The sequence below is a fragment of the Dermacentor andersoni genome, chromosome 5 (assembly GCF_023375885.2).
Source record: "Dermacentor andersoni chromosome 5, qqDerAnde1_hic_scaffold, whole genome shotgun sequence".
Lineage (NCBI taxonomy): Eukaryota > Metazoa > Arthropoda > Arachnida > Ixodida > Ixodidae > Dermacentor > Dermacentor andersoni.
Window position 1 is genome coordinate 149,413,705 of NC_092818.1, and position 26,415 is coordinate 149,440,119.

Genomic DNA, 26,415 nt, shown 5'->3' on the forward strand with positions numbered 1-26,415 from the left:
CTTCACTCAAATGTTATTTCATTTTTGAGAGTCCTCGTACTTCCGACGGAAAGCTTTTCTTGCCATAAGGCTCAATCAGAGGAAACGTACGTATGTCATTAGCTAGGGCGGACCTATTCCAAGAATTATCAAATCTCAGGAAAAGTACAATTTCCTACCCTTTCCGATATCAACCGCCATACTTCGTTCCCTTCTCGCGCACCCATTATGGGAAAGAAAGACTTGACTACGCACTGGCAACTACACTAAATGAACTAGACCGTAAAAATGTGGACGTTCTGGCCCTTACTAACAAAACCTTATTTGACCTGTTTGTTTGACTGTATTGAAACTGCTTATGCTTCTAATTGTTCAATGAAATATGTATGCTGTGTAATTCTTCTTGTAACTGCCATTTGTGATGGAAGTGTCTGATCGTTTCTTTATTTGATGATGTTTATATAACTGAATCCATATAACAAATCATCGTGTCACTGCTGCTGTACGGGTGACTAGAGCTTAGTCAAGCTGCCCAGATGCAGCTTTTTTTCTCTGGCCCCTATTTTCGCAGTAGCAATGTAAATAAGCAATGAAAATAAAACTTGATTAATTATGGATTGCTTGATCAGGGAGCACAATTCGAAAACGAAGTTCACTATGAAACAGGCAGTTACCACTGCAAAGAGATTTGTCAACATTCAATAGGCTGTACAGAGCGTACGATGTCCGCTTGGGTCGCGTATGAATACGTAGAAAAATAACACACAATAGCATGCAGTAGAGAACGCTTCCATTTATCAGCAAATTCGACTGTAACGGCACAGGAGCGGAGGTTTTTAAAGGTTGCAAGCTCAAAGCTGCCACGGCGTGAGCGGAAGCATTCACAGAAATAGACGATAGCTGTGCGGTGACGACGATTAAAAAAAAAAAAAAAAAGATAACGATAACGATAACGCAGACACCATGCTCGGCGATTATCTAAGTCAATGCGAAGCATTTCTCTCCTGCACGCGGCGCAAAACCCGACCGAACTCACGTCCTGCCGTGGATAGGCTCGCTCGAGGACCGCCACGAGCGCGGACCGCGACGCCCTGACGACGTACGATCGGAACCACAGGCGGTCCCAGACGCTACACGCCGCCCCAAATTCGTCTTCGACAAAGTGCTTTTAGAAGTACGCGTCTGAGTCCCTCAAGTGGCTGTCCTCCAGTCGGCGCCGCTTGGTCTCGGCGGCATGTTCTGTGACCGTCTGCTCGGCCTGTCGCTGTTTTTCGGCCGCACGTCGCTTTTTTGCTTGCGCTCCCCGGCCCCGCGTATCTCGTTGGCCCGTAGCTCCGCCTCCTGCTTAACCGGTTCGGTACGCATCGCATACCACTGCAGTCTCTGCAGAACCTTTGCACTCTTCCGCTTGATACTTTCGAGGCCTCATTGTTGTATCTGCAAGTACGCGCAGCGTAGCGCGCCTAGCGCAACCGAGCTAAAAATGTGCCCCCCCCCCCCACCCCTATCCCCACTCAAGGAAATGCTTCGCGTTTAAGACCCTGCTGTAACATAAAAAGAAGAAAGCTGAGCGCTTTCCTCCTTTTTCTCTCCTTTTTTAATGACTTTCCAGTCCGTGTACAGGTGGTCGCTAACGATTCAACCGTCGAAAGAGACGCAAAAGTTTGCTTCGCAACGAGCAGTGCACACTGTTTACCAAGGATGTCAAATTGAACGGAAGCGGCGTCTGCCTGCGGCCGAGACCGGTGTCTGTGTATACAGTCTGCTTTCACCGCTGCGAGGGCGGTCGCCCCACAAAGGCTCGAATAACAAGGCAGGTCACGCATGGCAGCTTCCAAGCGTCACGGCTGGCTGCGCAGGCCAGAAGCAGAGAATGTGGCTCAGGCCTTCCATCTTCGTCGGTCCTCGCGCAGCATGTCAACTGTATCGGGTGCGGCGCGTTCGGTGACTTTGAGAGCGCGAAACGCGAATCCCGTGACTCGTGCGCGAGATGAAGCGCCCGTAACCGCAGTTTTCCCGACCCGGCTGGTTGCGGGTTCTTAAAGACTTTACGTGGGACTCGACCGTAACGAACGAAAAGGTTAGGTTGCAACGCTCAGTGCAGAATCTGAGGAGACAAAAATGGCAAAAAAGGAAAGAAAGCCAGAGAGACAGACAAGGAAGACGACGGAGGTTAGGCTGCAGTTTTGACGCGACGCTATACATAGAACAACCTCTATTTGTTGAAATTGTTTATATGACCGCGGAACGCAAATTGACAACGTTTTGCCTTGCAAGTGTCGAATACACCGCATCGAACGTCGACCATGCAGATGACTACTCCAAAGCCTCCTTTCAAGGCACTACTTCAAAACTTCAAAGCAAGTCTGCTTTGCATACCACGGTGTTTTTTGCTGTCCTGCAAGAACGTTAAAACACGTGATCCTCCTCTCTCTTTCCACCTCAACAGCTTTTAGTCTATTGCAGTGATTGCTGGACCAATTTACAAACAAACAAACAAACAAACAAACAAACAAACAAACAAACAAACAAACATGCAAACAAACAATGTAACTTTCCAGCTTCCTTGTACGAGTTTTGTCTGGTAAGTAATGGCCGCGCAACAAATCCGTATGCTTATTAAGGGATAAACAAAATCTGAGGGCGCCTCTGTCCTGTACTTTTACTCATCAAACATTTCTTCCGGCAGCTTTCTCTTTATGTCGACGACTGTTTTTCCATTATACGCCGCGAAGACGTCTTACCTTTTCTGCAGCACCTGAACTCTTTCGAAAGCACAATAGAATTCACCGTTGAAGAAGAAGTTAATGGTCGCATGGCTTTCGTTGACGTTGAAGTCATGCGCACTGAATCCGGCCTTTCCACAAGTGTTTATCGAAAGCCTACCCACACAGGGAAATATCTGCACTTTGATTCGGCCGATCCCCATGGACAAAAACGATCTGTTGCCTCGACATTGTCCACCCACGCATTCCGATTGTGCTCGACTACTGACGTACGCAGAGCTCAGTTGAAGAGAGTGACGCAAGATTTGGTCAGCAATGGCTACCCCTGCCAGTTTATAAAGACTGAAGAAAAGCATGCAGCTGAACCCCCTGTAAGGCCGATGAGAACAAGAAAACGGGTGTCTCTCCCCTATGCGCGAGGCGTGAGCGAGTTAATGTCTAGAATTTTCAGAGATTATGATGTACAAATCTGCCACGTCCCTTCAAGCTAGCTAAAACAACTCGTCCGAGTCAACCGCTTCGAAAAAGAAAAATTTCCGGGCGTTGTCTACAAAATTCCTTGCCAGAACTGTCAGGCGTGCTACGTAGGTGAGACGGGAAACTTTAAAAGAAGGCTACAGCAGCACCACCGCAGTGATGTAGCCAAAGGACACACGGTTTCCAGCACCCTGGCAGAGCATCACGAAAAGACTGGACACAGTATTAACTGGCATTCGGCTTCTATCATCGAAAGAGAGAAAAAGTTATCATCCCGATTGCTCCTTGAATCATTCTGCATACAATATACTACTAACACGATAAACCGGATGCGAGGACCCCTCTCCGAGTTGTACGCAAGCGCATTACGTCTTCCGACGCATATATAATAAAGACCATCATGCATTCGTTCATTGTGAACAAGGCACCCGTATTGGGCGCCGAAACGTCAATCTGTGGTTTTGAATTTTTTCAGTTGGCGAGTGTACTTTTATTCAGCCATGTTCTTTCCTCGCCAGACGAGTTTTCGTCAAACCCTAGACTTGCTTACGCCGTTTTGTTGCACTATCACGCACCATCTGAACTGAGCGGTCTCTCTGGTGACATTGTTGAGCTCCAGTTTGCGTTCTTCATCAATGCCGAATACAACAAACACGGCCGTCACTTCAAACGAGAACCAGCTTCATTGGAAGAATGGACAATTGCAGTAGGGACGATGAGGCACCGGAGAGAAACAATAAGGTTGAGCTAACGGGGCTCTGAGTCCAGATTCGATAAACCAAGTTCAGTTTAAAAAAAGGTCATTGAAATCAGAGCTGTCGGTGGCCTACAATGGACTCCAACACTTCTCTTGCCTTCTACACGCATTAACATTCTGGTTCATTAACGGTGTTTATGCCACCGAGGAGACAATGTGGCCTGGCTAGACACTGTGGAGTTGGCCCAATTCCGGAGAGTGACAAATGCTTTAATTGCACACATAATGCCTGCACTAACCTGAACCACGTACTCTGGACCTGTCCTGGTCAACAACAGAATCGACACAAAAGTACCGAGTATACTACTAGCGACCTTCAGACCCGCAGAGGTGCGCCCGTAGTATACCCTCAACCTGGCCCGGACATCCGAGAAACATTTTTCGAGAGCATGTACATGTGAGCGGCCTTGCTCCCGATATCTAAAAGCCCCTAGTCCTTACAGACCACAACCTTTCACCTGCATGGTCAATACTAAGGGACGATCCTATCCAGAAATATGTTAAGCAAACAATCGAAAAGGCAAAGCGCTTCAGCTGTTCTGATGCATGCTAACACCGCACCTGAAGGATGCTTTGGCGATGGTCTTGAGGAACGACTCGTGCTTCGGCTCGTGCTCTTCGTGCTGTTCGCGGACGAGGAGAATCGCCATGGACGAGGTCGCTGGGCTGGCCGAGAACGCCTGCGTTGTAGCGTGGGTCTCGGTGTCGACTTCGTTGGAACCTTCGCTCAGCCAGCCGGCAGCATCGGTACCATGGCTGCTGCTGCCAGGCCACCACCTTTCCTTTCGAGCGCCACCGCTGTGCCGCTTCGAGGCAGCGGGGCTGCTCTGGTCGCTCCTGGTCAAATCGTGGATGTCGGCGTCCAGGAGCTCACCCTTGACGTCCACATCCGCCGTCGACTGCTCGTCGCCCAGCGTGGTCTTTCGGTTGACAACGCCCGTACCGCTGTCACTGCTGCTGTTACTCCCACTGCTGTCCTTCCCTGGTTGCCGGGAGACTTTCCGAGGTCGTGGCTTGACTTCGCCTTCCGGCTCGCCACCTGCTGCCTCGCCGTTAGTGGAAAGCGAGTGCTTCTTTCCACTCTTGATCGTACTCGATGTCGAGGTTGAAGAGTTGCTCATCGCTACTTTCGTTCACCTCGGAAACCGTAGGACACTGCAACACCTCGCGCCGAGACGATTTTCTTCTTTCTCTTTTCCCCTATCACCAAGTATTGGGTACGCGCCATAGTTGATATCCATCATCATCCACTGGAGCCACTAATGGCGAAAAAGGTCATTTCAAAACATGTACTTATCTGAGTTATCTCTGACTAAGCAGTTGGCAGGCTGGGTCCCTCGCTGTGGTTCCGGATCCGGTCGACGTGAAGGAATCCTAAAATCTGCTTTAAATGAATCAATGTTACGTTGTTGAACAAGGGGATCACGGCTCTTTAACATATGGCCATGCACTGAGCATGTAGATCAGCTGAAGTTGCGACACTCACGACAAGAGCAAAATTAAACAGTATGCGTGAGGTTCTATTTTCTTGCGAAGAACTAGGGACGAAAAATTTGAACATTAGCTGCCAACCAGAACATGAGATGCATTAACGTCAAGAAGAAAAATGGGTATGTCTGTTCGACTTTGCGATGAGTGAAGTCTAACGTTGAAGTGTGGGCCTTACAGGGTAATTCCTACAGATTACAGTGACTCTTATTCACTGGGGCAGCTGGGAGGCAGCCACCATTACTAAATCGAAGCTTCCTTTGCGAATCCTTCCGAGCTTTACTGGCTGTCGCTGCTGTCTTGGCAAATAGTTCATACTTAAAAGAAATTGAATTACGTGCCCGAAGGTGGTCTTGAGCCTTGGTCCCCCAGCACAGTAGCCCAATGCTACGATAGGCCACGATAACACGTATACTTCTATCATGCCAACACCAGTTAGCTCTTAGAGATGATGACTGAATGTGTCACATTGCATAGCTCGAATGCTTGAGAGCACATGCAGGTGCGCCAGTATTCTTCACACCAAAGGTGCCGTAATGAAATGGACAAAATTACAGCATTTGATTAACCGCTTCACGAAAACTTCGTTTCACATAGACTTCAAGATGTGAGTTGGATCTACACTTTTTTAGCGATAGCTTTATACGCCATGTCTCTCAAGGTCCTTCATCATTTCACAATGACCTTGAGCCGCCAGAGTGCAACTGCGACGTCACGCCACGTGGTCCGCTGCCGTGAGGCGTCGCAGCTGCGCTCGCTCGAAGCCTCGCCGCTGCGGTACCACGTGGTTAGGCGACGGTTAAAGGGCTAAATATAGTCCGACGTAGCGCGAGCGCGCGCACACGTTACGTCACGTTGGCGAGAACAACAGTGCTCTACCGATGGTTCGACGCACTGGTGCAGCCAACGCAACCGCACGCGGCCAACGCGCTCTGACGCACCCAGCATTGAACGACGCTCGCCCGCGCGCTGATAACGTCGGGCTATACGCATAGGCGCCTTTAACGGCTGCTTCGCCGGCGCTTGGTCGTTCAGTCTCGCCATAGATGGCGCATCGTATGGGCCATCTGTGCGTGCGCTTGAGCCCACGCGACAGGCTGCCCCCAATCATCCAGTAGATATAGCTAGATGGCAGGCTGAGAAATCTCTAGCAAACGCAAAGTTGCCTGATGAAACCCCGTAGCAAAGGGAAGCCAGTTTAGCACGTTATAGAGAAGCTTACCAAGCGCGGATGCGTGCCAAGATCGAAGCTACTGCGACCGCCTCCGTCGTTGAGTGAGTGAATAAACTTTTATTTGGTCCAGCAAAGCGCGATAAAACGCGCACCCGGCTAATCCCACGACGGGACTGACAGATCTAGTCTGCCGGCCCGATCGCGGGCGCGCTGGACCGGCGTTCAGCAACACGAACAACAACAAAGAGAAGGAGACGAAGCCGTGGGTACAAACAACGACATCCGCAACGAACGTTTGGCGAACCACACACTTCGGCTGGCGGCAAGTTCGACTGCTGGGGCCAGGTTTCACAGCGACTTCACGGACAACCCGTTCGGCAGCGTGTGTAACGTGTGTGGAAGACAGTGGCCTAACCTTAATGAAACACCGTGCACACATATAGTCTTTGCAAAACCAAGTCAAATAGACCTTTCGCACGTGATAACTAGGCTACAAGAGCTAAACCTCAGCTAAATATTTTTTCGCGTTCTTTATCTCCCCCGCTCGCTCCGTTCACTTACGCACCAACCACCCCAATATTTTAGACGGTTTAGAAAGTGCGAGGTGCTGCGTGAACGCATCAGCGGCTTATTCATCCGAAATACACGCGCAGGTGCTACCATCTTGCAGAGTCTGTATCCCACGTGCAGCAGACTGCACATACACTTCCAAGCGCGCAAGCTGCGTTATTCAAGCAATTTGAGATGGAGACATCACATCACACAAAATTAGATTTCTGTCGTTTAGGAGACCCTGCGACTTGCCGTATGAGATGGTTGTTTCTTTGCTTGCAGAGCTTTCGGGGCAGCAGATCATGTGGCTGAAATGCTGAAACACCGCGAAGAGCTTGGTAGTCTTCCCGGCAATCTGCTCCCTATGCTGGAAGTGTTTGCGCAGCTCAAGCAGAACCGCCGGACTGGATGCGTCTCGATTTGATTTCAGGTTTAGTGCATGTGTTTGATGTTACTGGTATTTCTTGTGTTGCTTTGTCTTTCTGACATTGCTCTTTATTTCCCACGTCATGAAAACAAAATTGCGTTATGTCTTAGTGGTTACCGCATCCAACTCTCAACTGCCCATCAACGAAGTGGCTTAAGCAATACCCGAAGTATCAGTGGCAAAAGGCATGTTCTGCATTGATCTTTTTTAATTGCGTGAGCATGTAATGTTAAACAGGCTGTTGAGGCAAACACAGTGCGTGAGAATAACGACTGCAAGCCGTGAGCACGCTCGATAACTTTAAACAATTTGAGATGGGGAACTCGAATATAAGAACAGAAGTTTGCCGATTAGAATGCGAAAAGAATTAAGCGATATTCTAAGTGAAAATAAATGCAGCCATTTAAGCGGAGAGTAGAAATAGCCTCACTAGCTTCCGAGGCTTAAAATATTTGCACCAAACCGTCTAATGAAACGAGCAAGTGAACTGCGTACTCGCACCACAGTCGTAACTATCGGCGGCGGAACTTCAAAGCGCAATTTGGAACTGACAAAGATGGTCTTCGAACAGCATCATATTACTTTTTATTTTCAGTGAAATAAAAATTTTTCAGGCAATTCATGAGGTGCAATAAAAGAACATACTTGCATTTCTTTCTTCGTTTGAAGCACTGCCATAAATAAACTTTTGGCACTGGTCTGTGAAAAAGACTCATAGCAGCGCAAGTCGATGCGACGACTTGTAAAATTTCTAACTTTTAGTATTTTCGAGATTCTAACAGATAGCACTGTCCTTGTGTGGTAAGCAGAAGAAATAACACAGACACAGACGATGGCCTTTGGCCCTCTTCATCACCTGACAGAAACATGGGCAAACACCGGTGTTCGACCAACAACATTCCTCGGAGACTCTATTTAGCTCCACCTGTTTACCGTGAACATTATATCAGAAGACTATAAAGGTGGCCACAGAATCCTAATTCTGCTTGTACAGACGCTCTCACTAGTGACTTTTTGTACATATACTAGCGTTCTATAACTAAGCCACCCATACAGTGGTGTGCTTCATTGGCTATCAATATCTTAGGCTGCGCTGAGGTTTACTAAAAGAACTCTATGAATGTTATGCCACACGAATTCAATATGCAAACTAACACGGACCACGCAAATTTTAGCAGTGGCTAAACCTACTAAGAGGTGTTGAATTTTCTCATCCAACGGTGAAATAGGAACAGCAATAAAATCACAATATAAGGCCGACTTCACAACCAAACAATATTTTTTGAATCTATTCTTCTGTCACAACCGCAATAACACCTACCATGTCGCCGTATCGCGATTCAACCGCCAGAACCAGTGCACATTTGAAGTTACGCAAAAATAAATAACGAATAAAATAAAATAAACTTACAGGTATGTTCGGGCTATGCGCTTGACAAAACGGAAACTCCATCGCACAAAGTAAAAAAACACCGGAGACATTACGTTGCGACAGTCGGACCGTCTGGGTGTACTGGGTGCGAAATGCACTTTAATTCCTAACGCCACGCGGCCATCTCCTGTGTAACTTTCCGAAGCAACTTGCGCTCCACTGAACTTGAGTGAAGTTCGAAGTTTCGCATGTAATGTGCTTGTGAGCTGACTGTTTATGTCTTGGTCTGTGCTGTTGATACCTCAAAAAGTACTTACGGGGTATCCGTTTCCATTAACAAAAAATAACAATGATGTATATCGACGGAACATTTCTGGTCCCTAGGTATACTGGTGTGAGAACGTTCCGTCTCACGCAAATGAGTGATTGCGTACTTAGCGGCACAGAGCGGCGAAATCGCCACACAGTTGTGGTGTGCGGCGGTATACTTTGAAACAACACAGCACGCAAAACAGGCAAATTTCTCGGACGGTGAACGATCTGGAAGCGCACACTTGCATACAAGACGACTTCCTAAGCATAATAGGAAGAAACTGATAATTTAAATTAAATGGCGCCACGTAAACATCATGAGACGGCGCAAAATAAGATGGTGAAAACAACCCCGACACTGGGGATGGATTCTTAAGATCACATAAACACGAGATGCAGGAAATCAGCAGTACGACTGCACTCAATCGATGTCGCTCAGCCGTGTCCATTGCATGATGACCGGTGAGTGCGCAGCAACGCGCTTCACGAGAATTCTTGGCAGGTTCGCGAGGTGTCGCTCGGTACGAGCGTATTGTGACACAACCAGCAGTGATCATGGGGAAACCGTAACTATCAACTGCGGCGCTGAAACAGCCACTGAACTCGTAAACAGGGAAGATCAGTATGAAAACAACACAACACACAACAGCGTCTCCATCGCCTTGCCGTCACGTGACGGCAGACGACTTGCGACAGTAACAAAAGTATGCGAAGTCGAACAAGAGCCGCTGGCACACAAACTCGGTGCCCCGTAGCTGATCATGCAAGGTGAACATCTCTTTGGCGGTCGTGTAGTGCGCGGTCACCGCCCTCTTCACCTCGCACACGGATTCGATGCGCAGCGAGTTGAACCCTTCGACTTGGACGCGACGCACGCCGATGCTCTCGGCGCACGAACCGGTGATGTAGGCGTCCTCGATCGGGAACGGCCTCACGTGTCCTGTGGCCCTGTACAGTGCATCAACGACGTCGCCTCCAATGACGTAGGCCGAGCCACCGACGTAGTCCGGATAGATGTCACCCGGGTACTCGTCGGACGTCACGTACCACTTGTTGGTCAGGTCACGAATGGGCTGGCTCACCTGGTACACCTTGCCGTAGATTGCGTCCGCGGAGCGGGACTGCATAGCAGCGAAGAAGTTTCCTGCGTTTAGGTATGTGTCATCATCCACTTTGACCACGAACCGAGCGCCGGGGCAGAATTGCGTCGTCCACCGGAGCATCATGATAGACTTGAGCGTAACGTTGCGGTACGAGTCGAAGAACCCCTCCTGAATGACGTCACCGTGCACCGAGGCCTCGCTCTCGACGGCTGACTGGAGCCTCGAGTCGTTACCAGCGCCCAGCAGGAAGGCTAGCCGGTTGCCGGTGAACGCGAGGACGTCGCGGCCCCAGGTGTCTCGAATGGCATTGCGCCGGTCGACGTTGCCCAACGCGGACGATATGAGGAATAAATAGTCGATGCGGTGCCCATGCTTGTCCGTGCCGTTGCCGCGGCACAGTCGCTCTTGGTTGATGAGGTACTCAAAGGGCTGGCTGTACACACGGCTGCTGGGGAATGTGCGCCGAGGCTGCTGCTGCTGCTGAGACTCCCTGTAGCCTGCTGCCTGGGACGCCAGCGGAACGGGAAGTGGGTGGGCCGACGACTGGCGCCGCGCAGCGATCACCCGACTGTCATGGATCCGCGTTGCGCTGCTGGCAAAGTGAGCCAGGCTGGCGAGCACCGTTACAGCGGTCACGCCAGCGGCCGCGAATCGGGCGAAGCGCCGTTTCCTCAAAGACCACATCGGGGAATCCTGCGAGACGAAATGAAAAAAAAAAATGAGAATGTGAAGAAACAGCGTTAGTTCATCGATAGCTTAAGAAGTAGAGCCTTTAACGAGCCAACAGACAAGGGTGACATGTTACATTAACAAAAATTGAGCCCCTCGGTTTGCATTCTTCTCGAGCATTTATGAAACGCATACACGGTGCATCACGGTATGGTAAATGCGTGTAAAGAATTGGAACTACTTCATGGGCCGTGTATGGAGATGCTGCGCCGTAAAGCACCGCAAGTAACACGAAGTTTGCTTCAAATTGCGGCAGGATAAGATTTATTTTGTTACATTCCTGTGCCATCGATTTTGAAAATTTAATGGTCTTATTGTTCTTTCTATATTACCAAGTTGAAAGTATCCTTTAGTTGTATCATATGCAAGATACGTTGTTCCCTATATCATGCTCCAAGTGTCCACCTTTATTATCACTCAAAAAAAAGAAGGACCATAGGTCTTACATACTGTAATCCCATATGATAAATGGTAACATACGAACTGTCATGCGGGATGCCATGTAATCGCACGGGAGATTGGGGGAAGGGAATTGAATGGAATTCTGGGGCTTTACGTGCCAAAACCACGATTTGATTATGGGGCACGCCTTAGTGGGGACCTCAGATTAATTTTGACCACCTCCCCTGCGTCTTCTCTGGACAGAAATAAAGTTATTTAACTCACTCACCCACTCACCCACTCACCCACTCACTCACCCACTCACTCACTCACCCACTCACTCACTCACCCACTCACTCACTCACCCACCCACTCACTCACTCACCCACTCACCCACCCACTCACCCACCCACCCACTCACCCACTCACTCACTCACTCACTCACTCACCCACTCACTCACCCACCCACTCACCCACTCACTCACTCACTCACTCACCCACTCACCCACTCACTCACCCACCCACCCACTCACCCACCCACCCACTCACTCACCCACCCACCCACTCACTCACTCACTCACTCACTCACTCACTCACTCACTCACTCACTCACTCACTCACTGGGGGTCTTTAATGTGCCCCCAATGCATGGGACACGGGCGTTTTTTGGAAGGGGAATTAAATAATACAGAGGTTATGAGGCATTAGTTGTTACAATAGTATATATCCGCGTTTCCGTCATGCGGATATGTTTACACTACCTTTCTAAAAATACGTGGAACCGCTCGCTAGAGGGGAAAAATCGAAATGCATAGACATCGCACGCGAGCACAGCATTTGTTGAAACCATACAGGACAGCAAAAAACACAAAAAATAGAGATAGGACGGAGGCAGTTTATGCTTGTGCAGTATTTGAATACTGCACTGGAGAGCTTGTAGGTGCAGTCACAGTTGCCAAACTCTAGGCAGCTGCTGCAGATATCTACTGGTACCCCCCAGTGTTCCGGAGCGATGTCTATAGACTCTGCTAATTACCTTCTACACGTTCTTCCCGCCAGGAAGGCCACAGGAACCTACCTGCACGCCTCCGTCACTGCTTTTGTCATAGTACTAGTCACGCAAGAAGTCTTTCAGTAGTTTACACAGATTGAACTTCCCTAGCAGCAAATGATTTTAGCTAAATAATCAGCTGTGAAATGTACGCAGAAATGTTATAGGCACATCAGCTTTGGTTTATTGTTCAACGTTTACCTTAATGCTTTAATGCTTAAAGGGACACTAAAGTGAAAAATGATTTCTTCTGCATCAGTAAATTACCGTTCTACAACACCAAAAACACAACTCATACAACGATAAGACGTTTGGTAAGCCAGAAGAAGCGCAAGAACGAAATACGGGTGGCGACGCCTACTTAAGTTCCCGCACCTGGGGGCTGTGACGTCTTGGATTTTGATAACTACTTCTAGGGCTAACTAATTATATATAGCGGTACAGATTGACTACACTGTGTTCTAAAGGAACCAAATATTAAACATGACAAGTTTCGGGAACCTTTATGCAGCCAACGCGGCCCAAATGCGAAAACATAATTTGGAATTCCTGACGTCACGCTGACGTACCGGCGCTGGGGTTTCGGCGCGAAATTCAAATAATGATACTTGGACCTTCATTTTCTCATCTAATAATCAAACTATTTTTTTGAAATGACTGCCTGTAGGGTTCTCATACAATGCTTCATTAGTCTAAACTGATTTATTGTTTAGCTTTAGTGTCCCTTTAAGGTTCAGCTTGAAGCTTTATTGCTTAATAATGCTTAGCAAAGGAAGCATCACCGGGTCATCCAAGGCGCCATGAAGCGACATTGACGGAGTAGACAAATATTAACATTTCGAGTTCCGGTAAACTCTGTTTTTTATCTTATGTGAAAGTAAGAATGCCCTAACAGTTAATGAGCGGTTGTTTTTAGAGCGCCGCTCTTGGGTGGCCGTTCCTGCGGCGAGCGTCGGCGTTGCACCTCATAGCCGAGCAAACGAACACAGCGAGGGATGGAAGCGAACGCGGAGCGCAGCGGGAGACGGAAAAACTGCGATAGTGAAGAAAGCGCGAGGAGGAAAGCGGAGGAGACGGGTGTGGCGAAAACGTGAGAAGAAAAGCGTATGGCCGCGCATGACGGGGTTTGCGGGGATGATGGCTAAGAGATGGCGCCAGAGTAGCACGCAAACGGACAGCTGCGGCGGTTGCTGTGAATCGCGCCCACGTGTCACCCACGTGTCGCCTCTCGCTATCTTCCGATTAGCGAGGCAATCGCGCCCCACATCGCTCCGTCTGAAGCCTGCCGCGCGACACAGATTGTCCACGCCAGCGAATATATGACGAAATGAAGACACGTATACAGCTGCGCTGAAATTTTTGATTAGGGGGTATCGTTATCGTCGGTGAATTTTTTTCTTTTGAATACATTTTCGAGGCATTACCTGTAGCGTAGCACACAGCTTTCAGAAGTACGCGTTCAACTAGTACTCCGTGGAACAGCGCTCAACTGGCCAAAAAGGATTATTACGCAAGAGTAGGAACTTGCTCACCTCGACAATTTCGAGCAGTTAAACTATCAAATAAATGGAGAGAAAAAAATTTTGCCAAGCCATTATTTTAACAGCAGGTCAGGTAACACGCCTGTGATGCCAGCACCAGTGTGAATCATGGATGGAGTCATATGCCGACTTCTGTGTAGATCTTAAAGCTGCGCTAACGCCTATATTAGGCTACTAGAATCGCCCAGCAATGTTTGACTGCGCCATAGTGTGTGTTTCTTTAATTGATGTACAGCACAAAGCTACGACAGCTACGACATAATTCGCGTTCCCCGCAATGCTTGAAGCAATGCTCTGAAATTAACGCTGCACATGCAAGTGAATCTGGAATACGTCATGCCGCAATATACACAAAGCCGAATGTAATCGACGTTATTCAATCCTGCCAGCGACTGCTGTTGGAGTGTTCTATAGGCTTGCTAGGTGCAAATCCACCCAGAAGAACACGCACGACAGTCAACTACAGTGTACAAATGTTTACACCCTTAAGGGTGTTTTCTTGTCGCACTGGTACCGTTTGGGCCTTACAAATCTTGCCTCTTGTACCATTAGGGCCTTGCAAAAATTTATAGATGACTACAACGTAGGTCTAACTAGACTTGCGATGATAAAAGAGGTAGTTGAAAACTACGTAATCATTCTGACAGCCTTGGGCACGCAGAAATATCCGACAGGAGAGTCATATTTGTCCCTGCGAAATTCTCTTGTCGGATATTTCAGTGCGCCCAAGGCTGTCAGAAGGATAAGGTAGTTTTCATCTACGTCTTTTGTCATCTTTCGTTTAGTTAGAGCTCCGTTGTTGGCCTCTATAAAGTTTTGTCAAGTTTTAACGGTAAGCGTGCCACCAATGCGACAAGAAAACACTCTTAAGGGTGTAAATATGTTCACAGTGTATTTGGTAACACCCTGTTACCAGCTGCTACAAGAAATGTGTATCAAGACCGCTAACTTGTCTAACAGATCAGCAACCGGTACTGCGAACTATGAGAAGCTAGCATAGGTTTAGCGTGCATGTTTGTTGCTGCCTGTTCCTTCAATTACCATTCGTAAACACAAATAACAAATAGTTTTCTTACCTACTCTTACATCTGACATCAGGGAAGTCGGTTTCGACTCCCTGCTTTGTATGAATCATCGTACCGATGTTATAACTTACCGCCTGATATGCCTTCGAGTCATTCCCTCAATAATAAATGTTTTTACAACAGTATCTTAAAACGTACAAAATGATCGGACAAGGAAACAGACAAAAAAGCAGCAACGGCAAGGCGTAGAAACCTTAAGCTCAACTGAACAGCAATGCGTGTAAGCGCACGCAGTAAGAGGGCATTAATCTACAGCCGACACCCGTGAAACATGTCCTAATTGCACGGCTCCTGCTACTAGGCGGACGCTTATCACCTCCTGTCATGGCGATATAAGTACACTGGCACTCGGAATATTAGGCACAATTGGCCACGGAGCCCCGACTCGAGCCTAATTTTACAGAAGACTATACTAGTCGGATAATTCACAACAAATGCCCAAACAATTGCAGTATCTGCAACATAAAGGGCTGCTTGCGTTTATTTCATGCCATTTAAAAACAAAGATATTTACAAAACGTGTCTCGACGCAAATCTGCCGAAATAACGATAAGTCTACAAATACTTATCCACGTACTTGAAGAGTCACCAAAAGCTCAGCGAAAAGCACTGTACTTCACCGCGGTGTTTACAATGCCACACGCAGAAAACGTACAGTATAGAACCTTACTCACTTGACGTGAAAGGTCATCAACGTACGCTGACTGCATAGCAAGCACAGAGCGCGCCAAGTTCTTCGTCGCACACGCTTCACAACACAGTGTCAAGCCCATCGAAGCAGAGTCACTGCCGTGCACTGTTCCGCTGACAGCTCGGTGGTGAAGTGGCGGGTTCGGCATATTCGCAGCGATTCGAAGCAGCGCGAAGTCGCTGGAACGCATCTGCGCAGCCGTAGCACCTTACCGTAGAACCCGCATAACGGCTGCTCCGCTACGCTTTTTACGTAATTGCACTTTTCGGCGCAGGGTAAAAGAAAGGAAGAAATACAAAATTAATGTCGTACGGCACGCTCAATAGCCCAGAGGCCGCTATTAATCAATCGCCGGTATAGGAGAACCTATATATGGAAATCACGTGCTCAGAAAGTTTGACGCACCGCAGCGGATTGCGAGCGGCAGAGGAGCACGGTTCGTGAGGTGAATTGAAGTGCACCCGCAGTAATCAAGGGGCAAAGAGAGCACAATATCGGACACAATGGGAGGAAAGGGGGGCACGGTCGAACGTCCCGTCAGTCGAAAGGTTTCGTCAAACCTGGCTCTCTGCGGCCAGATGTGCTAGAAATGCGGTCGTTTCCGCACGTCGGTTGTGTGTGATTTCAACCAGTAGATCACTTGGATTTGGCTCGTGTACAAGTGTGCCGGTGCGTGCTTTGTTATGAATTATGCATGGCAGTGAATGTTGGCGATTACAAAAGCCCTGCAGTACAGGGGCCCGCACACCTCTTATACTGTTTGGTTTTCGTACTGGGCCAACTTGATGACTGTAAACATTCTGCTTCACCGGTATTAAAAACTGTTTTGCAGATCAAAATATGAATATTTAAACGGTCGACATTTGCTGATGAGAACAGTTAGCGGTTATTGAAAATAATAAGCGCTATATCTCATAAGATGCCAAGGTAGGCTTGAATTATAAGTATAACGTCGCGTAATATAGAATCACCCTACAGAAACAGAAGAGAGGAAAGGCATAGAGGCTATCAAGACGCACGTCCGATTTGCTACCCTGACCTTGGGGAAGCGGATATTGCGATGAAGAGAGAGAGAGGAGTGAGAGAAGGTACACAGAGTTTTTGTTTTTCAAAGCTACAAATGGCGGATGCACACGAAAATGGCTGAGTGGCTGGTTTTCACACAGCGTGAATTGGTATGCATCGTGCTAGTAAGTGACGACGGCGCTTAATTGTGCGGCACACAGCATCTATATGATAGATAGCGGCGGTCTTGTTTTCGAAAAGGCGTTCGACGAACAACGATTACCAGGGGTAGGTTAGCCATGCAATTATCTTATGCTTTGAATATTGGAAATGCGCCCTTTGATTGCCTAGAATGTTAAGAGGGGAGCGGCACACGACAAACTGTATACAGGATGTTCCAGCTATCATGCACGAAGTTTTTTAAAGATACGGATAATTCAACCCGAATAAGACCAAGCGCATCTTGTTCGGAGTGAAGTTTAGGAGCCGTCAGTGTTGTTTTTTTTAGTCCGACATCTAACTAGTTGATTAAAAGTATTTCGCTCACTTTCATTTTTGTTGTTATATCGTGAATAATTCTACTGGGGAGCTGTAGAGAATTGTAAGATACGTAGAAATTGTGTTTCCAGCAGGGTGCGCACATTGCGTCTCTTTTTTTTTTCCCGCCAAAGGGTCAAATCTCGGGAGATATGAAAAAAATAAAAAATAAAAAGGTCATGTGATTACGCGCCCGCGCTCACGGGATAGCAATGCCATCGAACAGTAGGAAAGCAAGCTGCTCATCTACAACTGTGCCGATGAACGAGAAAAGCAGCATGCATGTTCTTTCCATGACGTGCCAACAGCTCCCGTCAATTACTGTGTACCAAGATAAAAAAAATCCCTGACCTAAAGGACGAGCCAGGACGGCGAGGACGGAGGTCAACCGGGACGCACTATACCGTGTATCCCAGCTAACGTTAGCGAAGGTGTTCAAAGAAAAAAAGATAAAAAAAACATGGTGCAAAACACAATTATAAAGCATGTGTTGTTGTATTGTCAAATGTCTGACGACTGCACACCGTAGGTCTTATAATTGTAACTCGCACCGTGTTTTCTAATATTTCTTTTTTCAGTTGAACTGCCTGGCATATAACGTTAGCTAGACACCCTACATACGCAGTGCGCCATCCATCTCACCTAGTCCTGCTAGCCCGCCCACACAGCTCACCACTCGCACTGCCGTACTGTATCGCGGAGTGACTCGAGGAGCAGCCGAAACCAGTCTTTACTAAATATCCAAAACCATCGCGGGAACAAAATGTCACTTGCGCTTGTGTGCGGGGTCATTCTATGCTTCAGTCCATCTATTGATGCTCTTTACGTTCAAAATAAAAATTCAGGACACTATAACAAATAATGGTTAATATTTGTTCGAATGCACGTTCAGCACGCTACATAGCAGCTTTAGTTTTGTTACAACATATAAATGTTGTACGGTCACTACAAATCTAGTTAATATAAATTTCAGGACAAAAATAAAGCTAGACATTTACTGATACACACATCGCTGAATCTACAAACGATGTTTTCCAACACTCGCCATGCTGCCAATTCTCTTTTTTTTTTTTAATTTCAAAACTATTAATTTTATTTTTTATGTTCTGAAAAGCATCGTATGGTAGAAGTTCCAGACCAAATGAACTTATGGTTATAGAACAAAAATATGATAACAATTGAGATTCAGGAGAGTTAATATAGGAATCTACCAGGTCGTTCGAAGAAGGTATAGACGAACTTACGTACAGCATCGTTGCTATCCTAGCTCAAAAACGATAGTGGCGGCCCACGCAGACTTTAGGCCCAGATTTTCTTCTAGTTTTCTTACGAATTTCCCTTTCTTTCTTTCTTTCTTTCTTTCTTTCTTTCTTTCTTTCCTTCTTTCCTTCTTTCTTTCTTTCCTTCTTTCTTTCTTTCTTTCTTTCCCATCCTCTAGGATAAAGGCGGTCGAGGTAAAAGCTGCATGCAAACAGCACGACGATCCCTCGACCCTCGCACAAGCAGCAACAATAAGAGGCATACGCACATGGTCATGCAATTCTGGAGCACTTTGACAAGGCAGCAGATAAATATGGAATATGAATTACAATATAGAGAAAACAGAAATGTATGTAACGCACATTTCAAGATAATCTTAGAGCTTCAAAATGAAATAATACAGAAGTAGTTCTAGGGCATTTTCACAGAGCAACAGATCAATATCGATTGCAAAACACTGGAAACAAATTTATATAATGAAAACTTGTATATTGTATATTGTAGCTTGCATATTGTATATATTTTGTAACTTCAATGTAAAAAAATTCGGAAATACGTCTAATTATGTGTTCAGATTATTGCAGTGTTAAAATATGTTAGCGAGTGGTGGAACATACTTACTAGGGGTGATGGTACACGAGCAATTTGAATTCTGACAGAGTAAGGTTGCGAATTTCTATGCCTCTATCATGGAAACCATTCAGAAGCTTTGGCAGGCGACACTGAAGCACTTGATTGCCATTAGTTTGGGACCGAGGAACTTTCCACATCTCTGTGTGATGTGTAAGTCGCGCAGGTTGACACGGTTCTAAATTAGCTATTTCAGCGAATGTCTTGCAATGTCTGCGATAACTGAGATAAAATTGCTTTATTAGCATTTGGGTATATATATTTCGAATTTTTAGGAAGCTTATACTGTACAAGGCTAGGTTCCGTGTGCTCTGTATATGATAAGTTTTCAATAATACCCAAGATTTGTTTTTGCAGTAGCAACAGTTTGTTAGTGTTCGATTCAGTTGTCGAACCTCATACCAAATGGCAAAACTGTATACGGGAGGCTAATAATGGATTGTATATTAAGAGATTTACTGACGCAGGAAAAGTATATCTATTTCGACTTAATAGGCCTACAGTGCGGCTAACTTTGTGAGCGACGAAGTTAACTTGGTCATTCCACAGTAGATGGCAAGAAAAATAAACATCAAGAATCTTAATAGTACTAACTATTTCAATCTGTGCTGAATTGAATGTTACACTTAAGTCTGATAGAATGCGTGTGTATTTAGTGTGGAAAATAACGGCTTTTGTTTCGGTGGCAGTAACTTTAACGAAGTTCTGCCCATGTGCTCAGCTTTCGAAGAAATACATTTGCTTGGCGAACGAACTTGTTGGAACAGACGGGGGATACAGATATGCTAAGGCCGTCAGCGTACATTATGATCTTTGCCTCTTTATGGAAATATGCAACATCATTCACGTTGAAGTTGAAGAGAAACGGGCCGAGTATGCTCCCTTGACTAGTTATTGACACAAACTGTTGTCTGTTTGTGAAGTAAGACATGAAAAATTCTAGTGCGTGACCTCTTATACCGTATCTTTCAAGTTTTTGAAATATGTGGTGATTAATAAAATCGAAAGCCTGGGTAGAGTCTACAAATATGCCAATAATCAGAAGTTTGAGTTCGAAGTTACGGAGGATGAATGCTTTTTGGTCAAGAAGCGCGAGCTCCACTGACAAGTTTTTTTGAGAACCGTACTGAGCCTTTGAGAGGAGTTGGTATTTCGAAACAAACGAGAATAACTGCTTTGCAATAAGTTTTTCTAAACAACTGGGAAACATTGGGAGAATAGAAATTGGTCGGTCATTTCGAATGTTTAGTTTATCACCCTTCTTATGCAGGGCTACAACTCTTGCAATCTTCATTCAAGAAGGAAATGTTGCTGTAGAAATACACCGATTGTAAATATAGACTAAAATAGGAGCTATATCATGAATGACATGTTTGATTGGTCGTATCTGTAAGCAATCGGCGTCACAAGTGAAAGAGTCACGAAGGTGTTGGAATATTTAGCAAGCGTCTGCAGTGTTGCATGGCTGTAAGAAAATTGTGTTTTGGTTGAAAGGCAAACGACTTTCCAATGGCTCTGAAGCCTGCATAAGGCCTATGTGCACGAAGTAATGATTAAACGCATTTACCATGTGCTGTCCAGTTTTTACATGTCCATCTATGGACATGTAACATTTTTTTTTTCTAGTTGCTCAATTGTTTCTTTCCGTCCAGCAATAGCTTTTATCTTATTCCACAGTTTGTCACAGTTTCCTATGCAGGATAGAACTTGATGCAAAAAATATGATTTCTTTGTTCTCTTTAAATCTTTTAGACAGTTTATTACGGAAAACCTTAAATTCTTTTAAGTGTACAGGTTTGTGTCTTGATGAACCTGGCAAAGTGCCTTTCTAGCTTTTTAATTTTTCTGAACTGTTTAGTTAGCCACGGATTTTTAATGCTCTTGTGGCAGATCGTTTATTGAGAAACGAAGTGATTTCTGTATATTGCCACAAATTTCTCTAAGTATATGTTATAAGATACTTCAGCATTACCACCAAGAAAAATTTCGTTTCAGCACACCTGCTTAAGTCCCGAGTGGAGCATTTCTAAAGAACGTTGAGTTATTGGTTGGAAAGCGATAACTACTCTTTTTAAGTTACGATCACTACATCCGATGCTAACAAAAAAAAATGACCATATGATCACCTATTGAACTGCTTAAAACAGAACTTGTAGTGCATGGCAGGTCATAATGCGGCAGAAAAAGGTCAAGTACAGTCACAGACGTTTAAGTAAATCTTGTCACTGACTCTATAGCGTTCAACATCCATTAGAAGTAAGTACTCCTTCAAAATTAATTTTCTTAGCCGTTTCCACGCTCATATCGATGTTGAAGTCTCCACCAATGATGATCCTTTGCCTCCTTTCGCTCACCGTAGTGAGAAAGTGATAAAAAAAGTTAAAAACGATCATGGATTGCCATCAGGTAGACGATAGCACACAGCAAGAAGAATTCTATAGGCATCAACACACAACATTTCATAGTCACTAGTAATTCAGAAAAATTCAGGTAATAGACCACATGACAGAGCCATCTACTAATAACGAAACACCTCCTCTACGCGTGCCTGACCTATTCAAATAAAATGTTTGCTTTTTTAGGAAGCTTAAACTTATTAACATCATTATTATACTGCGTTTCGCTTAACACTACATCCCAGCCTGCATTTATATAATCAACAAAGCTTTCTAACTTGTCTATTTTATTTTTTACGGACTGTACATTCATGTGTAAGAAATTTAATCCCTTTCTCCGAGTGCGGAGAAAATCAATCCATTCATCTATAGCAACGTGGCCTAAGTACACCATGGTGTCAGAAAACAACCAATTTCTGGCGAAAAGGTGCTGCTTATGAACTCAAGTTTTGAATGTCTTCGTCGCACTTTATCGCGACCGCCGTATCACCGGACGCACTGCTCCCAAGTATTTTACCGTTTGTGTACCTTACAACCTTGAACCCCGAGTGCTATGGCAAATCATGGCGGTTTTTATTCTCCACCGGTAATTTTCGGGTAAATATTCAATTTATCGTGACAAATCAAGAGCCCCGACGCCGGGGCGCAACTACGGGCTGTCCAGAGGGCCCATGATGCGGCGGTCGGGCATGGCCTGACTGTCCCAACGTGGGAGCGGACCGCAGCGCTGAGTCGCGTACCTCAGGACTTTAAAGTTTTGCATCCATCCATTCAACGCGTCCAGCAGGACGCTTCGCCGGGGCTACGGACATCTTGCGTGCGAAACCAAAAGCCATGCAAAGTAAAAATAACGTTGGTGGGAGATGTGCATGCCGTTCCTTTTGTCACGTCAATCTCAGATGGCTTGGGCAAGAAACACGCCGAAGTGAGCGCTCAAAAGAAGCTAGATGCAGCCTGAAATGCAGCGATGTTTGCGGCAGCGCTCTTTACATAGCGTATACAGACCTGCATTAAGGAAATAGGGTATTTCTGAACCAACCACTCCCCTGCATAGTTGAAACGACAGCAAGATCCTCCTGCTCGGGGCTTGGTTGACACCTATACTTGCAGTTCGGATGGACTAATGCACGAAGGACACATGAATAAGAACACCCAAAACGGTGCCTGTTTTACTGTGTTTCTTAAAAAAAATATCATTATTGCGTCAACGTTATCGTGTGACTCTAGTCTCAGTCTGCACCCTATCACGCTGCAGACGCGACACTCTTCGGAATAACGCATAGCCCGCCTAATAATGGCCGCAGTCTTCGTCGGTTTAAATGGCTTCTTCGATCTCTCCTCGACGCAACGACCCCTCGCAGACAGTTTCAACACAACCACAGGCGTGACCGTTAGGCGATGTAAAGGTTCTTATCTAGATACGTGGAATGCATATATGACATTCTTGCGGCACAGAAGGCAGCCCCGCTGTGTTACAAAATTTTAAGCGTCAAGAACGTTTGCGCACAATCTACGAATTACGAGAGTCTAGGACTTGCGCTGTAATCGACCGCATTATTGTTTGCAAAGTTCAGCGCGGTGACCTGGTCCCGGTGCCCGGAGAGGATGTTCAGCGTATTGTTGAAATTTGGTAACCAAACCTGATTGCCGCATGCTGCAGGCGTATGCTGAAATACGATCATGGCGGCTGTCAACTGGCTGCAACTACGCCGGTTTTGTAAATAAACAACAGTTATGTTAATGCTACCATTTATTGCTATTGATGACTTGCCGACGCTAGAAAAGGTCAGTTCAGGATGATCACTTTTATGGAACAGATCACAATGAGTTGGAATACAAAGAGCCCCCAATTCGCAGGTACTTACTCACATGAACAATGCATCCAGAAGATTGCCAAGGAGAGCACTATTTTAATCTGACAGCGAGCAGAAGGTTTATCGGAGGAAAGACAGAGAGGTCGCCCTGCGGTTTTATCCGAAGGCAGCTCATGTACAAGCGACAGGTAGACGACCTGTATGTAGATACTGCAATGAGATAATTTCGCGCCTATCTAATGGGGCACGACTGAGTTTATTTGAAATGTTTGGCGTACAATTCCTCACCAACTATTATTAGACACCGTATTTTATTTCATGCGCAACCTCCTGTGTCTTGCAGATTTATATAGCCCTGATTGAAATTTTGAAGATAATTACAGCGGCTTTCTTTCATTAACCGAATTGTGCGCGGAGTGTACATATTCCGAACAAGCGAGGCAATGCGTGCTCCGCCTTCGCCCGCCGGCCACGGCACCAACGTCGGCTGGACAGTATCCGCACACACGCGCGTATCATGCAGCGGGCATTCCCAGTCGGTCAAGGCAACCCCGCCTGTAACTCTCGCTCAATTGACGAAAATCAGCCTCGAACAACCGCCGACTTTCACAGGCTGTCCCACAAGTAAGCAGGTGGACAAATACTAAGCTGGTCCGAGGCCAATTTCGAATGTCATAGTAGATAGACTGCATCAACGCTTGTATTATATAATATCACTTGCACTGGCGAGCCGGACGTTAGCGCTACAATGAAAACTGACACTCGAACGAGCACGACAACACGAAGTCAAAGGACAAGCATTTCGGTGCAGTTTCTCACAATATTTTTTGGTTCGAGTTACGTACCGGTTGTGTCAGCTATGGCTGACTTCATGAACAGCAGTGGACAACACAGTTCAGCTCTGCAGCGTACAAATCCGAGAGGACTAGCACCACGCAGAAACAATCGCAAACTCCCGTCACGGCGAATGAGTCTGTTCAACCAGCCATTACAGCTAACATAACCGCAAGCACACCGCATATACGAGTTCACAGCGGTCCTGGCACTTCATGCGCTCGCGACGTGTGAAATAGTGTGCTCAAAAAACTACCCTTTAGCTTAGTCGCCAGCTCCAAGCAAGTTTCACATTTCAGAATGCGTTGACTACTTCTAATACTGGCAGCTCACGCAGCAAGAGTTTACAGGCTAACGCAGGTGGATCGACGGGTACTGAATCGAAGCGAGACTCCATTACAACAGTTTGCACTCAAAATGCTTTCTAAATAAGTCTATTCAGGACTATGAAAATTGAACAAAAGTGCTTAGAAATGTCAACAAGGATTTCAGTAGGCGCTGCTCGGAAACGAGCCATCAATGAGATGTTGATAGAATCGAATTAAAACCACTGTCAAAATTGCCCACAGCACGCGCCGTGTTTTCTTGCCTGGGCCCAGCCCGAGCCCAAAAGTGACATTTGCTGGCTCATCCGAGCCCGGCTCAGAGGTTTCAAATTTGGCCCTTATCCGGCCCGTAGGATCCCAAAGATTCGGGCCGCGCCCAACCCGACCCAACTCGGTTCGGCCCGTTAGCCCTCAAGGCCAAACGAAGCATTGTGCAGTTTTCTGTTATTGTGGAGATCCCAGCCGCACAGAGATACCTGGCTAAAGAGAGGTTTGACTGTCAGGTTTTTCATTGCAGTTGTCGCTAAGAAGTAAACAGGTAAAAAAGAAAGGAAAAAATAACACATCCTCTCCATTATGCTCGAGCGTTACCGTGTGGCATGAACTAATTGGTGGAGGCTCATTGGTGGAGTGTGCCACTATTGTGTCGTTGCTTGCCTGCTCCTGCTTTCCCGTTGGACGACAAGCACCACCGACCCAACATTCTGTAAGGGCGGCGATTTTTATGGTGGACAATTTCGCGAAGTTACAAGTAATCTACCCGGGCCTATAGACTACTTGTATACTTGTACGACGGGAGTCCTACCCGAGCCTGAAGCTCCCAGGCCTGAGCCTGACCCGGGCCCACATCACAACTTGCTTACCGTGTCCGAGCGAGGCCCGCGGGCCGGGCCGGGCCAAGACTTTCGGGTAAGGCAGAACCCGTATACAGTGCCCTACTGCACAGACCGCGATTTAGTGGACGTCGCCTTGCCCAGCTACACCGTAAAGATGGCTTCTCCGATGCAGAAGCCGTTCATCGCACGGCATTTCTCCCTCATGGACAGGGTCTTCTCCAATACTGTGCCTACACAGCCGGCCGCATTAGGCGGGCGTCGCATACGTTGTAGGAAAAAGGACCTGCGTATCTTTACCAACACGTTACGACATATTTCCACTGACAATCTTGTTTTGCAAGGAGAAGTTGTGTCTGCGCTGCGTTATCATCTTACCGGTTGTGTGCGAGGCGAAATTTCTTTATCGGTAACGATTTCTTGACGACTTAAAAAAATAAGGCTTTAACTGCGCGTATAATCCCAGCTGCTGTTGAGCTTGTACACACGATGTGCTCAGGACAATTGAACGAACAGACCTCAAATGTAGATCGCACAGGGCAGGAAAAGTGTTGAGCATCAGAAAGAATACAGCCCCTGTGTTGCCTTATTCGACCTCCAAACTTTGCCTGCGCTCAACAGACCATTAATTAAGTTCTAGTAAAATGGGCCCTTCGGATCACATCGCGTGCGAGCCGCGATGATTGCGATATGTTGATGGTATAGGTGCTTTCTAAACTACGCAGAGCACCTCCCCAATCCTCCAAGTAATGTAAAGGTACGGTTGCACGTAAAATTGAAAAGATGAACAGCAATGTAGGAGGAGGCTTCGAGCTACACCGCAGTAAGCTTATGCTAGAATGACACATCAAAAGATTGTGTGCAAACATTAAGTTTTTGTAAAGCTCTGTCCAATTTCGTCAAACGCCACCGAAACAGTGTCACAAGTTCCGGAC

General features: G+C 46.4%; 1 protein-coding gene across 1 annotated transcript in view; it reads right to left on the bottom strand.

Moving 5' to 3' along the window:
• Nucleotides 1–8,142: 8,142 nt before the first annotated feature.
• The window catches only part of LOC126531395 (beta-1,3-galactosyltransferase 1-like), a 60,234-nt gene continuing 41,961 nt past the window's right edge, over nucleotides 8,143–26,415 (bottom strand). The window contains exon 2 of the mRNA XM_050178904.3: nucleotides 8,143–11,060. Coding sequence (XP_050034861.1) covers nucleotides 9,933–11,051 — 1,119 coding nt within the window. The 5' untranslated portion in view covers nucleotides 11,052–11,060 and the 3' untranslated portion in view covers nucleotides 8,143–9,932. The remainder of the gene's footprint in view (nucleotides 11,061–26,415) is intronic.